The sequence below is a fragment of the Anopheles bellator genome, chromosome 1 (genome assembly GCF_943735745.2).
Source record: "Anopheles bellator chromosome 1, idAnoBellAS_SP24_06.2, whole genome shotgun sequence".
Lineage (NCBI taxonomy): Eukaryota > Metazoa > Arthropoda > Insecta > Diptera > Culicidae > Anopheles > Anopheles bellator.
This window is the reverse complement of record NC_071285.1, coordinates 41034378-41051977: the sequence shown is the minus strand read 5'-3', so window position 1 is coordinate 41051977 and position 17600 is coordinate 41034378. Positions and strand designations below refer to the sequence as shown.

General features: G+C 50.1%; 2 protein-coding genes across 2 annotated transcripts; both read right to left on the bottom strand.

The window, feature by feature from the left end:
- Positions 1-9942: 9942 nt before the first annotated feature.
- On the bottom strand, positions 9943-12283 carry LOC131211646 (serine protease 53). Its single transcript, XM_058205219.1, has 4 exons — positions 12155-12283; positions 11924-12088; positions 10981-11851; positions 9943-10916 (listed from the first exon to the last, which is right to left on the bottom strand). Exons 1-4 carry the CDS (start codon positions 12255-12257, stop codon positions 10307-10309), a joined length of 1749 nt encoding a protein of 582 aa, XP_058061202.1. The 5' UTR covers positions 12258-12283; the 3' UTR covers positions 9943-10306.
- A 1262-nt stretch (positions 12284-13545) lies between these two features.
- Positions 13546-16093, bottom strand: LOC131216440 (BTB/POZ domain-containing protein Tiwaz). The gene is made up of 3 exons (XM_058210935.1): positions 15723-16093; positions 14422-14627; positions 13546-14358 (listed from the first exon to the last, which is right to left on the bottom strand). The coding sequence occupies exons 1-3, from the start codon at positions 16079-16081 to the stop codon at positions 13925-13927; spliced, it is 999 nt and encodes a 332-aa protein (XP_058066918.1). The 5' UTR covers positions 16082-16093; the 3' UTR covers positions 13546-13924.
- Positions 16094-17600: the final 1507 nt, after the last annotated feature.

Genomic DNA, 17600 nt, shown 5'->3' with positions numbered 1-17600 from the left:
CTTCCGTTTCTACGCGGCACGGTGCGGCACGCAAAGTTCAGGGATTGAAGTTTTTGACACACATTCTGACAACGGTTAAAGCAAAGATTGAACACTACCCTTTAATTAGTTCGTTTGAAATGGTTCAGTTTTCCGAGACACTTCCGAGTTGAGGTTCACGAATTGGGGCACAATGACTCAACGGTGTGACCAACTCTTTTACTAACAAAAATGTTACTAGTATTCACTAATTTATTATCAACATTATCAATTACCACAGAAGCTGAAACCCTCAAAATGGGGCAAGAAGTCTGAAGGAGATACTGTTTCCTTCTGTCAACGATTTTTCCGGAGCGAAAGATATGAGATTCCGAGTGGCGCAAACACCCTCCAACAACCTCCGAAACCAATTGGCCAAATCCTAATGAACTGTCATGGCTACTCCTCAGAAAGAACAGTCCTTAAAATAGAAACAGACTTATCCCAAGTCCTTTCCAACCACCCGAACCAAGAGCGTAACATGCTCAAAGTCTCTATAATAACACAACAACAACAATGGCACAAGAGCAGCAAATGCTTTGGCTTACTTATAATATACACTTTAGGAATAATATAAATTTGCAAAGGATATCCCCGAAGGCTCCCCGTTGGCGTTTCAGTCTCGAAACATTTTTACCGCACTGTTGCAGTACACTGACCATCGCCATCTTCTATCGAAGGCAAACTCCCTGCTCATCTGGCCTACTGTGCCCCCCAGCACCTCTTAAAGGTAGCTAAGGATTTTGCACCGACAACAAGGACCACGGTGACGGTCGCCGTGGGGCGTGCGTGAGCAGCTGGATTGTGACCGTGTAACGTTCCCGGGTTTTTCTTCTTCCTTTCCCATTTTGCTGCCGGCCATCCCCTGGTGCCCGCATAGCAGCAACAAAAATAAACATGGCGTTCGCCGGAAGCAAAACAAGCGAGAGAAGCAAAAACAGAACGAAGCAAAAAACAAGGAAATGGGGCCAAAAAGGACCTTCAGCGAAGTGTGAGCCGGGAATCTGGGAAGAGGCAACATTTTCGGGCATCTTCGGGCCGATGGCGGAGATCGAAGCACACTGTTCGGTGCCAAGGTTGCCTCCCCTTATTGTTAGTGCCCCCCCCACGCCCCACCGTTGCAGAGACACACCCGGGTGAAGGCTGTGTAAACAGCCGGGGCAGGGAGCCACGCTGCGAAAATATTGTGGCAGTAAAATATTTTCTTAAAAATAGACTCCCAAAGTGGCCCACCCCCCCGCGGGTGGGAGGAGGGCCTGGTGGGTGGCTAATGCGGAAGGCACAGAAGCCAAACGCACGAAGCAATATACCTTAACGAGCACGGGGCGCGCTCCGACGATGGAGAAGAAGTTGGCCGCGGCCTACCGAGGACTCGCGAAGAAGTATGTTGGGGGAAGTTGTGGGGTGGTGGTGGTAGTCCTTGGTCTCGCTTGGTATGCCGGGGCGCGTACATCCGACCGCTAGATTTGATCGTATCAACATCAACCGGGAGGGCCCGGGCCAAATCCGGACCAAAAACCAGTAGTTCCGCAGTCCTGTCGCGGTGGGGTCACCCACCCCACGTGGCTGAAACATGGCTACACTTATTGGCTTCGGGTCGGTCCCTCGCTCGAACGGGACGCGACTCCGGAGCATGTGCGCGGACCTTTGAACAGAGAGACGTCGGAATGATATTAGCCTCACCGTACACACTTCGACTGCGACAGAAATTCCGCTACCGACGGAACCCGGAAACGACGAAGCGAAGGGGCTGTCTACGCCATTCGGCCTCCCCTGCCAGGCCTTCGAGGGGGGAGGCCAGGCGTGTTGCAGTTGTTCGTAATGTTTAGCCGGGGGAGGACCAACGCAGACCGAAGCAACCCAAACGGATCCGCGATGGGGATTTTTTTCCCCCAGCCAGGGAGACGCAGGGAGGGACAGGGGTCGGGAAAATTATGGCTTGTTTAAGGAGTTTTCCGAACCAGCACGGGAGCCAGCTCGACGCCAGCAGCGCGTGCTCTGGGCAGGCTGCTGCGTTGCCATGGAAACTTCCGGCACCTAATTTCGCATCATTCGCTCTCTCTCTGTCTCTGTCGCGCGCGATGACGAAGATGACGGTGCTGGAAAATGGCGCTTTCTGTGACCAACTTCCGGGCGTTACGACCAAATCCGTGACGATGGCGTTTAGTCCCTTTGAACTCGCTGTCCGCGTTGAATCGATTCCACCGGAGGTCGGTTAAGCCCGATGTGCTGGGTCGTAAAAGATCCGCGGATTCAGACCCGTTTTTAATGCGCCCCGTCGTCACTAACCCAAGGTCAGCTCGTGTTTCGTCCCTTCCACCACTGCCAAGTCCCGTGGCGAAGACTCTGAAAATAGTCGCAGCTTGCAGCAGCGAGAATTCTGCGAACAGCGCGTGATGTATCTCTTCGCCCCGCGCGCCCGGTCCAAAACAACTTTTGACTCATCGAGCGATGATGAAACTTCCCGTCGTTGGCCGGGCACACCAATCAGTGTCGAGATGGATGCGCCACATGTAGACCAAGAAAATTGTGTTGGGAAATTTTCTGGAAAATATCGACGGCTTGTCCTTGAAAATCGAGAGAGCAAAAGAGGGAGCGGGCGTGAATCTGGACTTCTCGAGAAATCTGTTCCTCTCGAGTGGAGGCTGCCCACGGAAAAGTCTCATAAAAATCCTGCACTTGACGTTTGGCCGACACCAAACAACCGATCGGCGACGATTCACGTGGTTCTGGTTTGGGGTCTCCGTTTTTTATTTTTTTCCTGGAGATCCTCACTTGCCACGTACCTGTTGCCATTGGTCCTCGATCGAGGACTCGGACGAGAAGCATCCGGTGTCGTGGATGATCTGCAGCTCCCGGAAGATGCTGCCGCTCGGCAGTATATCCATCGTGGGGCAGCTTGGCCGGTCCGGGGTCCGGTGCGGTACGATCACTTGGCGAACACTTGGCGTGGTGCGAGCCCTTCGCTCCGAACTTCCCCTAACGCACCCCGGGCACTGCAAGGGCGCCGCCCGAACCGGACACCCGTGCAAAAAACATCAAAACAAAACCCGGACCACACAAACACTCGCGGGCGCACTTGCACACACTTACACACTGGAGGACCGTTGTGAGGTAAACAATAATGGAACCGAACACAGAAACAACCGGCAAACGGGCTTAAATTCGGCCGCAGCAGCAACGGCAATGGAACTGCTGCATTTCCCCGTGATTTTCACGTTTTTCTTTTTTCTCGCACAATCACAAAAAACACACACGCGTGGGTGGCCCAATCACCAATCGTCACGCCGCACGGTCACAAAGCTCACGACGGTGGCGGACATTGCCGATGGATCCACCAACTTGCACCGAGAAGGCAGCTTCTTCGTTTCACTTGTCTCCGCTCGTTTTCCCACAGGAAATTCTTATTTCCACACACCAACACCAACGCACTTTCGCGGTTTTCCCGCCAATCCCGCCGATCGTCGCGCTCCTGTTAGCACCCCTTTCCCCCCGGGCCCATTCTGTGACACTTTGTTTACCATTCACTCGCTCTGGAACGCGATCGGTTGGGCTCGTTGTTCTGCTTGCACCGGAAGCTTGATAGGGCCAGGAGCCGGCTCGTCCGGTCTCAGTGGGGGACGAGGGACGAAGATCAGTTTCTTCCACCGCGTGGCAGCCGCACTGGAAAACTGGAAGGAGAAAAGGAGAAACAATCGGTCAGTCGGTTGGAAAGGGAGAATAGAATTTGGACAGCTCACAATCCGGTTCCCCGATTGTTTACGGTCAGGCCACTCGATCGCGCGTTCTCCAGCCACTCCGGGCACAATTGTGCGTTTCTATTTCTGGAACCGGCCGCGCACATTCGCCGGGGTGTCCAATTTGGCCCGAGGCTGAAGGGCGGAAATGATTATTTATGCGCGAATATACGACCACACGATCACCGTGCGTTCTTCTGGCCCCCGCGCGCACCGAGAGAGAGGTTGTGGTCACCGACTGGTCAAGTTTGACCACTGGTCAAGTGAAAGAGATCTTGACCCGCGATCTGCCGCCCTGATTCAAACTACGAAAATCCCGAACACGAAACGAGGGAGAGAGAGACACTTTTCGGCACGGAGGAAGCTACAACACAACACAACATACAACAGCACACAACTAACCGGACTTTGGAAGCTCACTTTGAATGAGCGAACCTGACCGAATGACCTCACTTTCGCTCCTGCTCAGCCGGCGCCGCGTGCGAGCGAGATCGAGAGAGATCGCGCACCGCGGTGCGCGGCGCGCTCAGCGGGATCTCACGCATTGTTTGAGTGGCGCAAGAGTTCCCAACGAAATTTACCGTATTTTTCCGTGTATAACGCGCACCCATATTTTACGACAACAAAATTGGAAAAAAAGTTTTTTACTTTACATTTTTCAGATATGTGATATCCAACAAATACCAAATGATAATAATGTATTACTCTAAATACTCTATAAATATTCTAAAGTAGACTACAGATAAAATGCGTATACATTGCAAAAGACATAATAGTATTTTATATTTCGTAATAATCTTCAAACTCAGATTCACTGCTCTCTGACAAATTGATATTCTCTAATTGCTGTTCAATGTACTCCTCGTTGTCACTATCTGAAGAGGTACATTGTGGCAATAAAGTATCCGGAAATTTATGATTTAAAAAAAAAGATTTTTTTTCAATCACAAATTCCCGGTATTTATTTGACGGAATGTATATAAGATAGAAGACCCCCAAATTTGGGTATATATTATATGTAACAATATTGTATGGATAATTATATTCCTAACAAATGTTTCATTTCATAATTTATTCAATAATACCATAAAATATGTTCCACATTGGCACATTTGTATGTTTAGAGGAGACAACATTTTTACTACCCTTGTATAACGCGCACCCAGATTTTAGAGCTAAAAAAATTGGGAAAAAGGTGCGCGTTATACACGGAAAAATACGGTGTATTCTATTTTCCGTTTTAAGTCAGGTGTTTGTACTCCCTTCCACTTTGGACCCTTCCGGTTCGTACCCCGTTCCGGGCCCGCTCCGTGGGCCGCCTTGGGCCTGTGAGAAGAATTTGGGGTCAATAAATTACACATTTCGATGCTTAATCCTCCGATTGTGATTCGAACCTTCGCTGTCCTTCTCTCGCTCTCTCTCTCTCTCTCTCTCTCGTTTTCCTCCTGTTAGGCTAGTGCGAAGGAGACAGCACATGAGAGGGCACGAGAGACCGCCGTTTTGAAGATTAGATAAGGCCGCCCGCATGTGAGACATATCGCAGCGTCGGTTTTGCGCGTGAAATTGATTTGATTCGAGCCGTGATTTTTATTGGCCCTCCGTCGTGAAAAGCTGGAACGCCGACTGACTCACGGAACACGCATCGTTTCGTTCGACCCGCGCACTCTTTGTGCCGGGACATGCACGCAGGATTCCGGTGCATTGTGTAGAATTCATTCCACGGGGAAAAAAACGGTTCCCAAACATCGGGAACTGACTGACCACCGGCGAGTTAGGGGCGCGGGTTATGCTTCGCTTGCATCGCTCCCCCATAGCCAACCGAGAAAAGAGTAAACTTCTCGCCGAGTAACGGTCGGTTCACGAAAAAAAAAAAAAACAAAACAATAGACCCTATGCGCGTGGGTTCGGGTGACCCCTCGGCCACAGCATAAAAGAGTGCTCATTATGCGCGGTCGATGCCACCAACGGCGGAACTGGCGCGTCATCCCCGGCGAGCCGGTTGCAGTCGATGACGTAGCATTAATTGCCTAGACATTTGTCGCGTCGCCCGGCTAATGCATTATCGTCGTTCGGGGTCCCTCATGCTACATGCTGCATGCTGGCTGGCCGGGACCGAACGTGTCCGTGGTTCGAGGGACATTACACACCCCTGCACCGCGGCACATTCCGGCGAAGGCGAAGGTGTATGTGATTTGACTTTTTAATTGGTTTATCACGCGAAGAACCCAAGGATATGTGTGAGTGAGAGCGAGCGGGAGAGAGGGAGAGAGAGCAACACTGAGATGGTGACAAAGAAGCGTGTTGAACATAGAAAATCGATTGACGCGTTTTTGGCGTCAAATCGTCGTCTTAGCAGTCGAGGAAGTCGATCAGTCAGGAGGTTACCGAAGAGGAGGAGGATCGAGGCCTTGGCCATAGCGCACCACGGGCTATCTAATACACGGTCGATTGGGCAGTCTCATTACGGCAGCCCATTCGGATGACCCCTTTTCTAGGAAGCGAGCGCGCGGAAGGTTGGGTTCCAAAACGTGGCTTGAGGCCTTTTGGAACTGGAGCACAAGCAAACTAATTCCTTTGCCCGAATCCTCGGTCATTTGGCGCCTGCACTGCGGGTGGTAAGCCATTTTAGGCAGATTCAGAGCACAAGGACTGGCCACAGGAAAAAAAAGCTCACTTTTGGTGCTATGACCCCTCAGTTTCCGAATGCCATCACCAATCGCTGGGCCGTAAATCGTTACAAAATTCACTATTCACTGTGCAAGCAATCGTTATTTTTATCTTCTCAGCATTCTTAACTGTTTGTTGATTTTCTGCTAAAAGTTCTTTCTGTTAACTTATTCGGATCTGGCCGAAAGAAAAAAAACCGGAAGTGTGATTTTTCCGTGTTTAAGCTCTAATAAGCAAAGATTCCTTTTAGTTGCTTTGAACAGCGCGAAGAGTACGCATAACACAAACTTGAAATTTGATGTTCCATTTTAAATTACCAAAAAAGCGGACTAGAATTCAGCTTGAAGTAACTTCGCCCTCCATAATTTGTACTCCTTGTTTGAACATCAGTCCTTGTCCTGACTAACTATGCTACCATACATATTGTGTGCTTTATATTTGTCCATTTCAAAGAAACTATCAGATCTCAAACGCATTTTAAGAATTTGAATCACTGTGCTGTATTGTCCGAAGATGTCCTTTGAATCTTGAATGAATGAAAGGTGTGAAAAATCTGTTTTGAAAATTGTAAGGCTGTGATCATGACGTCTTTTAATAAAGGAGGTGCATGAATCCGGCCCTCCGATAGAGTCATCCGACATCCATCCTTACGCTACGGATGCGTCTCAGAATTGTCTCGTTTAACTATTTCCCTTATATTAGTCCATTTTAATTTTGAACAGCAAATCAAAACAATTTTAAGTGTCAATTAGACATCGTCCCCGTTTGACCGAACTTTAAGCAGCACAAGAAACGTTAACACATTTTTTGAAAGGATTGCATTAAAAACATGGAACAACTAATTTCTTAAACGTTTGTTACTCGACGGTTGAGTCAAATTAATTGAACAGTTTAAAAATTCTACTCTCTACGATGAACGGAACCGAGTTTCACCGAGTCCTTGCCGGAGAAGCTGCTTGAGCTTTAATCCAAAAAGCACTCGGCACAGATTGCTTTAATGCACTGCCCACTTCATCTGGCACAACATCTAGCCACTTCAGCCGACACTTTGGCAGGGTTTAAGTTAAACTTCCCACTTTCGAAACGATTTCCGGCCAATGGCGGACAAGCCTTGTCTGGCTTTTCTCACCAAAGAGCATTCCACTGTTTATTTCCTCTTTAATGTTGGTCCGTCATCAACCGGCACACAAACAAACACATACACATACGCCGCTTTTCGCCGAGGTCCCCCCCGAAAGGTGGCTGGCAAAAATGGCGAACTCCACTTACTTCGTTTGGGTTCGTTGGCGCGGGCGGTTTCGTGCTTCCTCGCAGGACACTACTTCACACGTCAGGTCACGTTGGTTGGCCGGCCGCAGACTGAGGGAAACATCCCAAACCCAATTTCCACCGTTTTCCACTTCAGGCGGCCAGGCGGCCCCCCGCTGCAGGTTCCCTAAGCACACACACGCGCACACGTGTCCGGTGCGAGGAGCAGCGCGTATGGGGCGCGCGAAGCAGGACTCGGTCCTCCTGCGGACCGCTCACACTCACGCACGGGACGTGGCCGTCGACGCCGCGCAGACGGGACGTGGCGAAAGGGGGGAGCGAAAATGCGATCTTCCGGCTTCGAACGTCTACTCGAATCTGACGCCACCGAAGCCGGCCAGCCAGCTCGGCTCCCCGGCTTCGGCTTCGGCCCGGCGAGTCCTTCGCGCGAACCCGTCAATGAAGCCCGAACCGGCGGCCACCCGAGCGCCCCCGAGCGCCCGATGTCCTTGTCCCACGCTCTCGCTCCCGCTCGCGGGCTCTCTGCTGCTCTCCGACTCCTGGAAAGCTCGCGCCGAACGAGCTTTCGATGCCCGTCGAATATCCTTCGAGTGGAGCTTTCTCCGCAAAGCGATCTCCCGGCTGCTCAGTCGCTCTCTTCCGGCGAGGAGCCACAGCAACACCGAGTGAGTGAGGGAGACGGGTGCAAAAGCGTCACAGCATCCCGCCTGATGTCCTGACGCGAGACGGAGCGAGACAGAACGGGGCGGCCGATTTGTTTATTTATGAAAACGGATTTTGCGGAGGACCACTCCGGACCACCCGACGGTGGAGACGGTGAGCCTTCGGCGGTGGCTCGGCTGGCTTGCCGGTACCCGGTGTCGGTCCGCTGCCAGGACAACCAAGGACCCCCGGCACAAGCCCCACACGGTCCAAGGACCCCCCGTCCCGCGTCGAATGCCGGTACCGGGCGTGCGTGCTTCGGACGGTTGTGTTGTTCGGTAATAGTGGACGCAGGGAAAAAAAAATTAAACCTCCCTCCCTTGGACAGAATGCGTCCTTGCGATGGCGTCCTTCGGCGAGGATTGCCTTCTCGCTGATGAAAACGCGCAAAACTTACACTTTTTTTACGGCGTTTTAATTCGGTGCGCGATGAAACGAAAACCACACACATAAACAAGCCCCGAGCCGGGCACGTGTGCGAGCGTGGCACTCCAAACCATGACCTTCCACCGCGCGCCACCATCGCAGGCCGGGTTCGGCGAGGTCCTGCAGACCGGCAGACGCACGTACCCTGTGCCAAACTATTGCAAATTGCGTACGCACGACAGCTCCTCTCGAAGGATGGCACTCTGGAGGCCACCGTACGGTCTCGCATTGCAGTAAAATGGAAAGTGAGCGAAAGTAATGGAATTAGTGGCAGAACGCCGCTATTATTGGCATGTTTCAACACGGTACCTACGGCTGAACCACCGTTTCATTGACTAACCGAAAACGTGTCGTTGAGCACGATTCGGTTCGGCTTTTATAATGATAATGCAATGGGAATTGCGCTATGGTGGTACGGAAATTCCAGGGCAATTTTTTCGTTCGTGGAAATGTTCGATAATGATTTCAATACAACTAAAGTATTCGTGTCGATTAAAATTGCATCGCAATAGAGAATTCCGTCATTTATTTTTCGGCTGCTGGTAAATGAATTCGACAAAAAAAACAATAAATTAAATAGGAAAGCTCACGCAAAACCCAAAAGCTTGCCGAAACTGCCAGTCTGTCACATTTCAAATGCAAGTTTCAACTACTTACCGCCAGGTGGCGCGACAAAACAGTCTCTGCAGCTTGCACGAAACAATGGATGTTATTGCGTACAAAAGTTGCACGGAACGCCAAGCGGTGAGCGAAAGAGACAGAAAAAGTGACAACAGAAAAAAATAATGTTTGGTTCATTATTTGTTAATTTATTGTTATTTGAGTTAATTGTTTGTTACTAAGCTCTCAAACGTTTCTTTACCTTGTTCGATAGGAAAAAATGATATTGGAAAATCACATGCTTATTGCATTGAAATGAAAAATCTATTTTATTCAAAGTACAGGCCATCGCAAGATACACATTTCTTTCATTTCTGTGATAAATCGTGGATGCCAGCCGAAACGATTCTTTGCCTTTTTAAAGCAAACCAATTAGTCATCCTTATTCAAAAGAAATCAATTTTTCATCACCAGTCTCAATCCGTTGGAGAAATGATTTCCTTTTGTCACTGCCGAGTAGAATTTAACTTTTATTTCAATCTGAAATCTTTTACCTGTTTTTAAAACAAGACAATGTTGCCAAAAGCATAATTAGTAGGACCAAATCGACAGCTAGAGCCTGTGTCTGTGTAAACAATCTAATTTCAAATGGGTAAGACCTGAAATAGCATGCCATCGGAATCGGAATCAGCATTATATTTTGGTCACTAATTTGATGTTTCCACAAACCCTTGAAAGTAACTCTAGTAAGTCAGGCAGCAGACACATTTCGTCGATTGGAACCCTACTTTTAAGTCAATGTCAGAACGAGTGGCGAAATAGTAAAGAGTTCAGTTTGCAGCCGACGTTGAAAGCCTCACCGATCCGATATATTGAAACTACCTTCCTCAAAGCACCGGGAGCTTATTAACCTCGTCCTGAATCCACGAGCCGGCATTCGTGATGCTGGCGAACATTTCGCACCCATCCTGGTGACAGCTGGGAAAGTTGAACGTCAGCAGACCGGCGAGGAAGTAGCGCGCCTTCCGGTCGGCGAACTTGATGTACTGCAGGGCCGACCCGGCGGCGTAGCTCCTGCACCGGAACCCGCTCTTCGCGTTGAACTCCCCGAACATCGTGTCCTGCGTTCTGGACAGCTGGACACCGACTTTCGCGTACCTCGCTCTACACTCGGCGGTCGACGAAAGATTCATCGAGTCGCGCGCCATCTCCGGGAAGACGAACTTGTCGCGCATCCAGCCCGTCAGCGTGAGGTTGGTTTGCGTGTAATCGACCAGGCTGGGCAGACAGATCGGCGCAATGTTGGGCTTCTGGGTGTCGGCATCGTGCCGCAGTCGGAGCAGTGCCAGGTTGTTGCCGTAACTGGGTTGATTCATCCGCGGGTTGATGATGATCCGCTCGATCCCGATCGACTGGCTGGTGGCTGAAGTATCGGGCGAGTTTGGATCCCTGTCGGGTGCGGTGCGCGTGTTGAACTCTCCCAGCCGTACCGTTCGTCTGGAAAGCCGGGAACTCCCTGTATTACTCCTGAACGACGGTTCCCACCCCTGGACCCACTTACAGTTCGTAACCGCGCAGGATGCCTTCAACGCAGTGACCGACCGTTAGCACGAAGCGCCGGTGGATCAGGACTCCACTACACACCAGATGTGGTGTCGGCCGGTCTTTCTGGAAGAACTCCAACAGCGCATTCCACGGGTACTGCTGGAAGAGGGGTTTCTCGCGCTCGTCCTGCACCTGGTCGAACCGGTCGTCCCCGCAGTGCTCGAGGTTCAGCAGGTTGCGCTGGTTCACGATCGCCTGATGGGCATCGATCCAACCCCGGTACTGCGCCACATCAGTGTACGTGGCGTATCCCGTCGGATTGCAGCGTGTCTCCCCGGTTCCGAGCTCCTGGCGTGGTGCGGCACTCACAATACCTCGCAGATACCAGACGCCATCGCGCACAAAGTACAGCCCACCGCCACTGTCACCCGAGCACACGTTCACCCCGTCTTCCCAGCCACGGGCACAGAGCTTGCCGGAGTGGTCCAGCAAGAAGCGGTTGTGCTCCGGCAACCCACTTCGGCAGGTGTTCCTGTCCACGACCCGGAGTTTGGCCGACTGGAGCACGTTGCTTACGGTGTAGTTCTCATTGAAACCCCAGCCAGCGGCGTATCCCGCCTTGTCGAGTAGCTCCCCGAGCTGACCGGTTTCGTCCTTGGCCCACAGACAGATCGGTTGCACCTTCGACACGTCCGCGAACGATATGTCCCCGTCGGACCGGAGCAGGGCAATGTCACTGCTAAACTTTTCCCTATCGTACTCCGGATGGACGATGAGCTCGGCCACGTTATAGCTGACAGTGTCCGGATCGGTGGCGTTCTGCAGATTGTGGAGTCCCACTCGGAACAGATACTGGCTCGGGCGTGGAACTTCGATGCAGTGAGCAGCTTAAATGGAAGGACCAACAGAGCTTAAACGGCGGGTTCCACAGAGTGATGACATTGACCCCGCGACGGTACCTGTCAGCACGAAGTTGGGGCTGATGATGGAGCCACCGCAAATGTAGTCCGCCGTGCGGGCGAATCCCTTCCGGAAGAGGCCGATATGCCACGGGTACTCCCCGACGAACGTGGTGGTTCCTTTTATTATTAACCCCATTGCACCAAGCTTGCGCTGTCCGCAGACTGGAATGGTCGTTAATTGCAGGTCAGGACCAGAAGGTTTCGCCGCTAAGACCTGCCCTTACTTACATTGCCTGTTGGCGCCGTGACTTGTTTCGAGTACGATCAGCAGCAGCATCAGCACCGCAGACACTCGGGGAATTTCCCGCACCGGACTGATAACCTTTCGCATCCCGTGACTGTGGCTGGTCTCTTCGACGGTTACTTCGCGAATGTGGCAGAAGCGTTGTGGGAAGACTTTTTACTGTGAGCCGGTGAGATGAGATAGGCTCCTCTCGTTCGAGACTGATCGAGAGCAACGATGCTCCTCTTTTGAGCGGATTATCAGCGATCCGCGTCAGGGAGAGTCTCAATTGGCAAAGGCTATGTTGTTTCTGTGTTAATAACTGATCTCTTCGGTTTCGATTTCGAAGCCCCAGCATAGGTCGGAGCGATTCCCGCCAAGTGCCGCATCAACTGCTGTATGTTTTTTGCACTTCTTTTGGATTTTTCAAGGCTGAAAATTCATATGTGACCCCAAATAAAGATTGTCTAAAATTCTTGGATTAGAAGCAGACTGTTTTTTAGTAAAAACTCATGATGAGTAATTTTTCATTCTATTCATTCTAGGGACAGTGTCAGACAAGACGTCATTGTTGAATCTAATCGAAATATAGGAATTTGAACTAAACTGAACTTACCCATTAATCAAAAGAAAAACAAAACTAAGCTTTTCAAATAAACTTCTCATCTACAAAACAATTTTCCTTCTTCTCTACAAATCACACTGAATTAAATTCGCAAAATGATCCTTAATTTACACTGGAGAACACCAATAAATCTTCTTCTAAACCTTGCTGGTGCGTAAAGACTATTGTTCGAAATTAACAAACTAAAAGAAGTCGTAATCAATAGATGCAATAACTCTATCCACCCAATAATTCGAGAGCTAATTATCTCATGTTCTTTAAAGTTAACTAGTTGTAAGATGTTGTTAATTATTAGTTATAAGTAGGATAAAATGACTCAATGCCACGTGGCATAACGTATAATTTAAAAAGATTTCAACCATGTTTATATATATAAACTAGATAAAGTTCCAAATAGAAAAACAAAACTCTGGACGGGACTGAGGACTAAGAAAGCGATGATCCAGTTGCTGATGATGTAGTTGAGACCTTCGACAATGTACTGGACATAGGTACCAGCTCCTCTGGGGGCGAGTTCTTTTGAGTACTACTATTAATGGAGGAGGTTTAATCAAATTTTACTGAAACTGGAACATTGACTAGTACGTATTTTTCTGGACAATATCAGTGAACGAATGTATTCAGAAACAGCGTACGGCTTGGCGCGGTTGGCGTCCTTTCTCAATCAGACCATCAATTAAAACACTCGAGCTACGGTCATGGTGGGAGAGCTGCTTTATTTAGTCTCGGTCCTAGGTGCCGATCGCTTACGAAGGTAAGGGAAGAGGTAACATAAAGTAAGGAGCCACGGGATACTGCTACTAATAATATATTTAACTAGAGTTTATGCTACGCTTCGTCCTCGCTCACACCGACCGGCCGATGGCCATCGTTACTTACATCGAATGGAATTGCGTACGTGTGACGTGATGCGACTGTGTCTGGGAGTCACTCCTGGAGTCAGTGCTTTCCCAGCGGAATATGTGTATGTGTATGTACGGGTTCGCGGAGGACCGGAAAACCCGCCCAGAGATTGAGCTGAATAGAAAAACCGTGTGTTTCGTTCACCGAACGCTAAGGAGATGCTAGGAGCTTCGTAGTAGGTGATAGTATGTAGTAGTAGCGGTAGTAGTAGTTGCTGCTTGAGACGGCTTCAGAGCGCGGGGCTTTATCACATCGAACTTTTGCGGATCAGCAGATACTCGGAGAACTGTTGCGTCTCGACGCCGCCGCCGGTGCTGGCCTCGACGCTGAAGCCGGCGTTCAGGAGCCGCGTCAGCACCTGGATGGAGTTGAGCTTGCAGTAGCCGTTGAGCGGGAACCGTATCACCTGCCGGCCGTCGAACTGGTTCCAGGCCGCGCCGGTCCGCGCGTCCAGGATCGCCTGGTTCGTCTCGGGGAACACCTCGTCCAGGACGGCCCGTTCGGCCGAGATCAGGATGCGTTCGCCGAGGTCGGGCGAGATGTGGAGCGCCACCACGTCGTGGTTCGCGGTGTCCGCGGCCAGTCCTCCCTTGCACTTGCTCCGGTTGCCTCCGAATGGCGGGAGACCGTTCCCGCTACGCTGTCGCTCCTTCTTCAGATGTTCGATCTGCTTGATCATAGCTGCAAATGGGAAACCGACGTTAGTTAGGAACCTTCGGGATCGAGGTGCGGACGGATACTCACGAACAATGTCGAAGTATTTGGCCTCCTCCAGCAGCAGCTCCAGGTCGGGGAAGTCCTCCGATACCAGCAGCTTGGAGTTACGCATAAAGTTTAGGATATGGCGGAACATGCCTCCGTCGCGGTCGATAAAATAGTGTTGCTTCAGCGAGTCCAGCACGATCGGGATGCACCCGTTGAACAGCTTCGCCAGCCGCGAATCCGGATATCTGGAACGGTGATGGGGAAGATGGCGATTAGACCTTTGGTGTACGATTTGTTTGAAAACTATACGGCAGATCAACAAGTATTGGATACAGAGTCATTATTTAAATCTCCTATTTCTTCATTTGTTTTCTCTTTCATTTTTCGATTTCGTTTTTTTTCAGTCTCTTATTTAGCGTAATCCAAATGGGATTCCAAATTTTCAGAGGTTATTAATGGTTTAACCATTTTTACAATCATACACCTCTTATCAATTGATTTAATTAATTTTAATGCAGGCACTTTTAGAAATTCTAGACCGTTGAAAACAGAATAACAATCGATTGGCAGCGTTCGAACTCATGCATTTGCCGATCCGAGCTTCCTCTTACTCATTTGCTTCGATGACTACTACTTTCTGAAGTTAATTGTACCGACTCCTCTAATAAACCTCATTCAACTCGATCGTTTCTGAAAATGTTTCAAAGGACCTTTTATCAGTTTAGACTCTCTTTCAGAGTACGGATGGGGTTTAGCCGAAACATGATCACTTTTAATGTAATTTTAACCGATCAAAATCATGCCAAAAAATCCTCTAGGAATTGGAACTCCAATCACAGACGAAAGCTCTGATAAACCCAAACTCAACCACACTTTTGTTTGGATTGCCAATCATTCGCAAAAATAAATATTGATAACTGTTTCTCTTAACGTAAAGAGGCATAAAAGAATATTCCAATCGAGTCCCTAGCCTCGCGTAGTACAGCACTTGTCATCACAAGTTTTAATTATGATGATGATAAGGTTGAAACAATTATTGAGGAAAAGACATATACAAAAAATTAGAAAACAATAATAAAAGAGGCGAACTACAAACTGAGCAAGAGAAACCTTCTGCACTTCGGAGAGTGATCCCTCCTTTTTTCATGGGGGAAGTCAAGGATTGTCAAGGTCATTGCTATTATTGTTACGATTATCTAGAGATAAATCCATTATCTTGTCATTATCATCATCAGTATTAATGACTAGATTAAAAGTGTTAAACAAAAATAAATTCCACAGCTTCACGACTTGTTGACCCACTGAGTTAAGCGGTTGATAAATGGGCTCCCGGGACTTACTTGGTGAGGGTTTCCAGGGAGCTGGTGTAGATGGTGCCACCGACGTCGATGTGCACCGGCGCCGTGTACTTGGAGGCGGCGGCCACGCACGGGATGCCGGTGATCTGCTTGTGGTTGGCGTGGTGGTAGCCACTGGAGACGGCCGGCGACGACGCCGGGATGGGTGGGGTGGGCGTGGGTGACGATGAGTTCGAGATGGTGGGCGAGGTGGTGGGCGAGGTGCTGATCTTGATCTGCGTGGCCGTGAAGAGCCGCGTCGCCGACAGATCGCGCGGCTCGAGCGGTTTCACGTCCCGCTCGATGGCCGCCGCCGCTGCGTTGCGATCACGCTCACGATCCCGATCACGATCACGATCCATGTCGCTGTTACATTTCCTTCTGTTGAGAGAAAGAGAAAGAGAGAGAGAGAATAAAAAGAAAGGATGAGATGGGGTCCGGCTGCCAGAGTGGTTCGAACGCCGAGTGCGATGTCCTCAAGTGTCAACTGATCGGATACAGTAAGGACCCTCCCCGCGCCCCGTCAGCCGGAGGGCCAAAACTCGAGGACGACGAGCGAGTCGTGTACCGCTGTCAAGTTATCAAAAAATATAATTAATACTTCGCTGGCCGCAGTTGCCGCCTCGGGGAAACGAGATTTTCCTTGCGCCAAACTGACCCCCCCGAGGGTCGCGGGTGAATGACTTTCCTGGCACACCTCCCCTCGGTGGAGGTCCCAACTTGCCACCCGGGCGGGTACCAACTCTTCCAGTTTGGGAAGTGAAATAATTCCGAAAACTTATTGTCCCCGCCACCAACATACTCCTTTCCAGCAGAGGGCGAGCGGGGTGACCCCTCAGGCTGGGCCCCTTGACAGGGCCCGCGATAACGCTCCCGTCCGTCGTGGGGAGGTTTCGACAAAAAAATCCAACAACAACCATCACGAAAACAGCATGAAACCGGCAACGAAAAGCCTGCGAGCGACGCGCGGGGCCCGCGAAATCACGGAACCACACTTGCGGAGGGACACCGAGTCCCTGGAGTGCAGCAAGATGGTCGTCGCGACCCAAACTCCGGTGGAAGGAAGCATAAATTCTTCACCCAAAAAGGCGCCGAAACGAAATGTGATTCGACTTTTCGTGGATATTCGTGGAGGAAAGGGGGAGGGTGCTGCGAGGTGACACGATGTACCCGAACGCCCACTTGTCCGCGAGGCCCGCGAGGGACGACAGGACGACCGGACAGTCGTGGACCGTTACTCCGGCTCTTTGCAGCAGGAGACGTTAAAATGCGAGAAAAAATGGGATGATTAATTCAATTGCCCCGGGTGTGAGCGAGAGAGAAGGCAGCCAACTTTGGGCCTGGTCATCGGAGGTCCTGAGGCGATCGCAGCGAACGGGGCGGGGTGGGGTCTGGGTCAGAAAATGTTTCGCGTATGATTTTGAGGTTTTGGTAAAGGAAAATTAATTTCTTTTGAAGCGCTTATTACAGGCGCTCGGGTTATTGTGGTCCGTGTCCTTCGGATATACGTGACGTGGTGTGTAGGGGTCAGTGTTATGCTTGAAGGCAGCAACTGAGGTCAGTCTGAGGGAGGTGGAAGAAGCTCTTGGGCGCTGTCCTCAGCTGTACTGAACGCGATTAAACAGTTTGATTATTTGTTCCGCCACTAAGACGCGTCTTCTAGTCCTTGATCGACTCATCAACACTACTTGAAGCTTTGTGCCTTACGCCCTCATAACTGCTCCTAGGTCACGTATTCCAAGAAACCAACCAACAATCCTATGAATTGACTAGTGACATCAATTTGGTGGATTCGAAACAGATCCTCTAACATTCTTCTTGTTACTATCCAATATAAGGATTGTAACTTTTTTTATTATAATTGATAATTCCAAGTGAGTT

Coding starts and splice junctions, on each gene's coding strand:
- LOC131211646 (XM_058205219.1), bottom strand. CDS start 12,257: ATGCGAAAGGTTATCAGTCCGGTGCGGGAAATTCCCCGAGTGTCTGCG. Junction 12,089..12,154: donor TCACGGCGCCAACAGGCAAT/GTAAGTAAGGGC, acceptor CGACCATTCCAG/TCTGCGGACAGCGCAAGCTT. Junction 10,917..10,980: donor ATCCTGCGCGGTTACGAACT/GTAAGTGGGTCC, acceptor CCGGCTTTCCAG/ACGAACGGTACGGCTGGGAG.
- LOC131216440 (XM_058210935.1), bottom strand. CDS start 16,081: ATGGATCGTGATCGTGATCGGGATCGTGAGCGTGATCGCAACGCAGCG. Junction 14,628..15,722: donor TCCCTGGAAACCCTCACCAA/GTAAGTCCCGGG, acceptor TCACCGTTCCAG/ATATCCGGATTCGCGGCTGG. Junction 14,359..14,421: donor CAAATACTTCGACATTGTTC/GTGAGTATCCGT, acceptor TCCCATTTGCAG/CTATGATCAAGCAGATCGAA.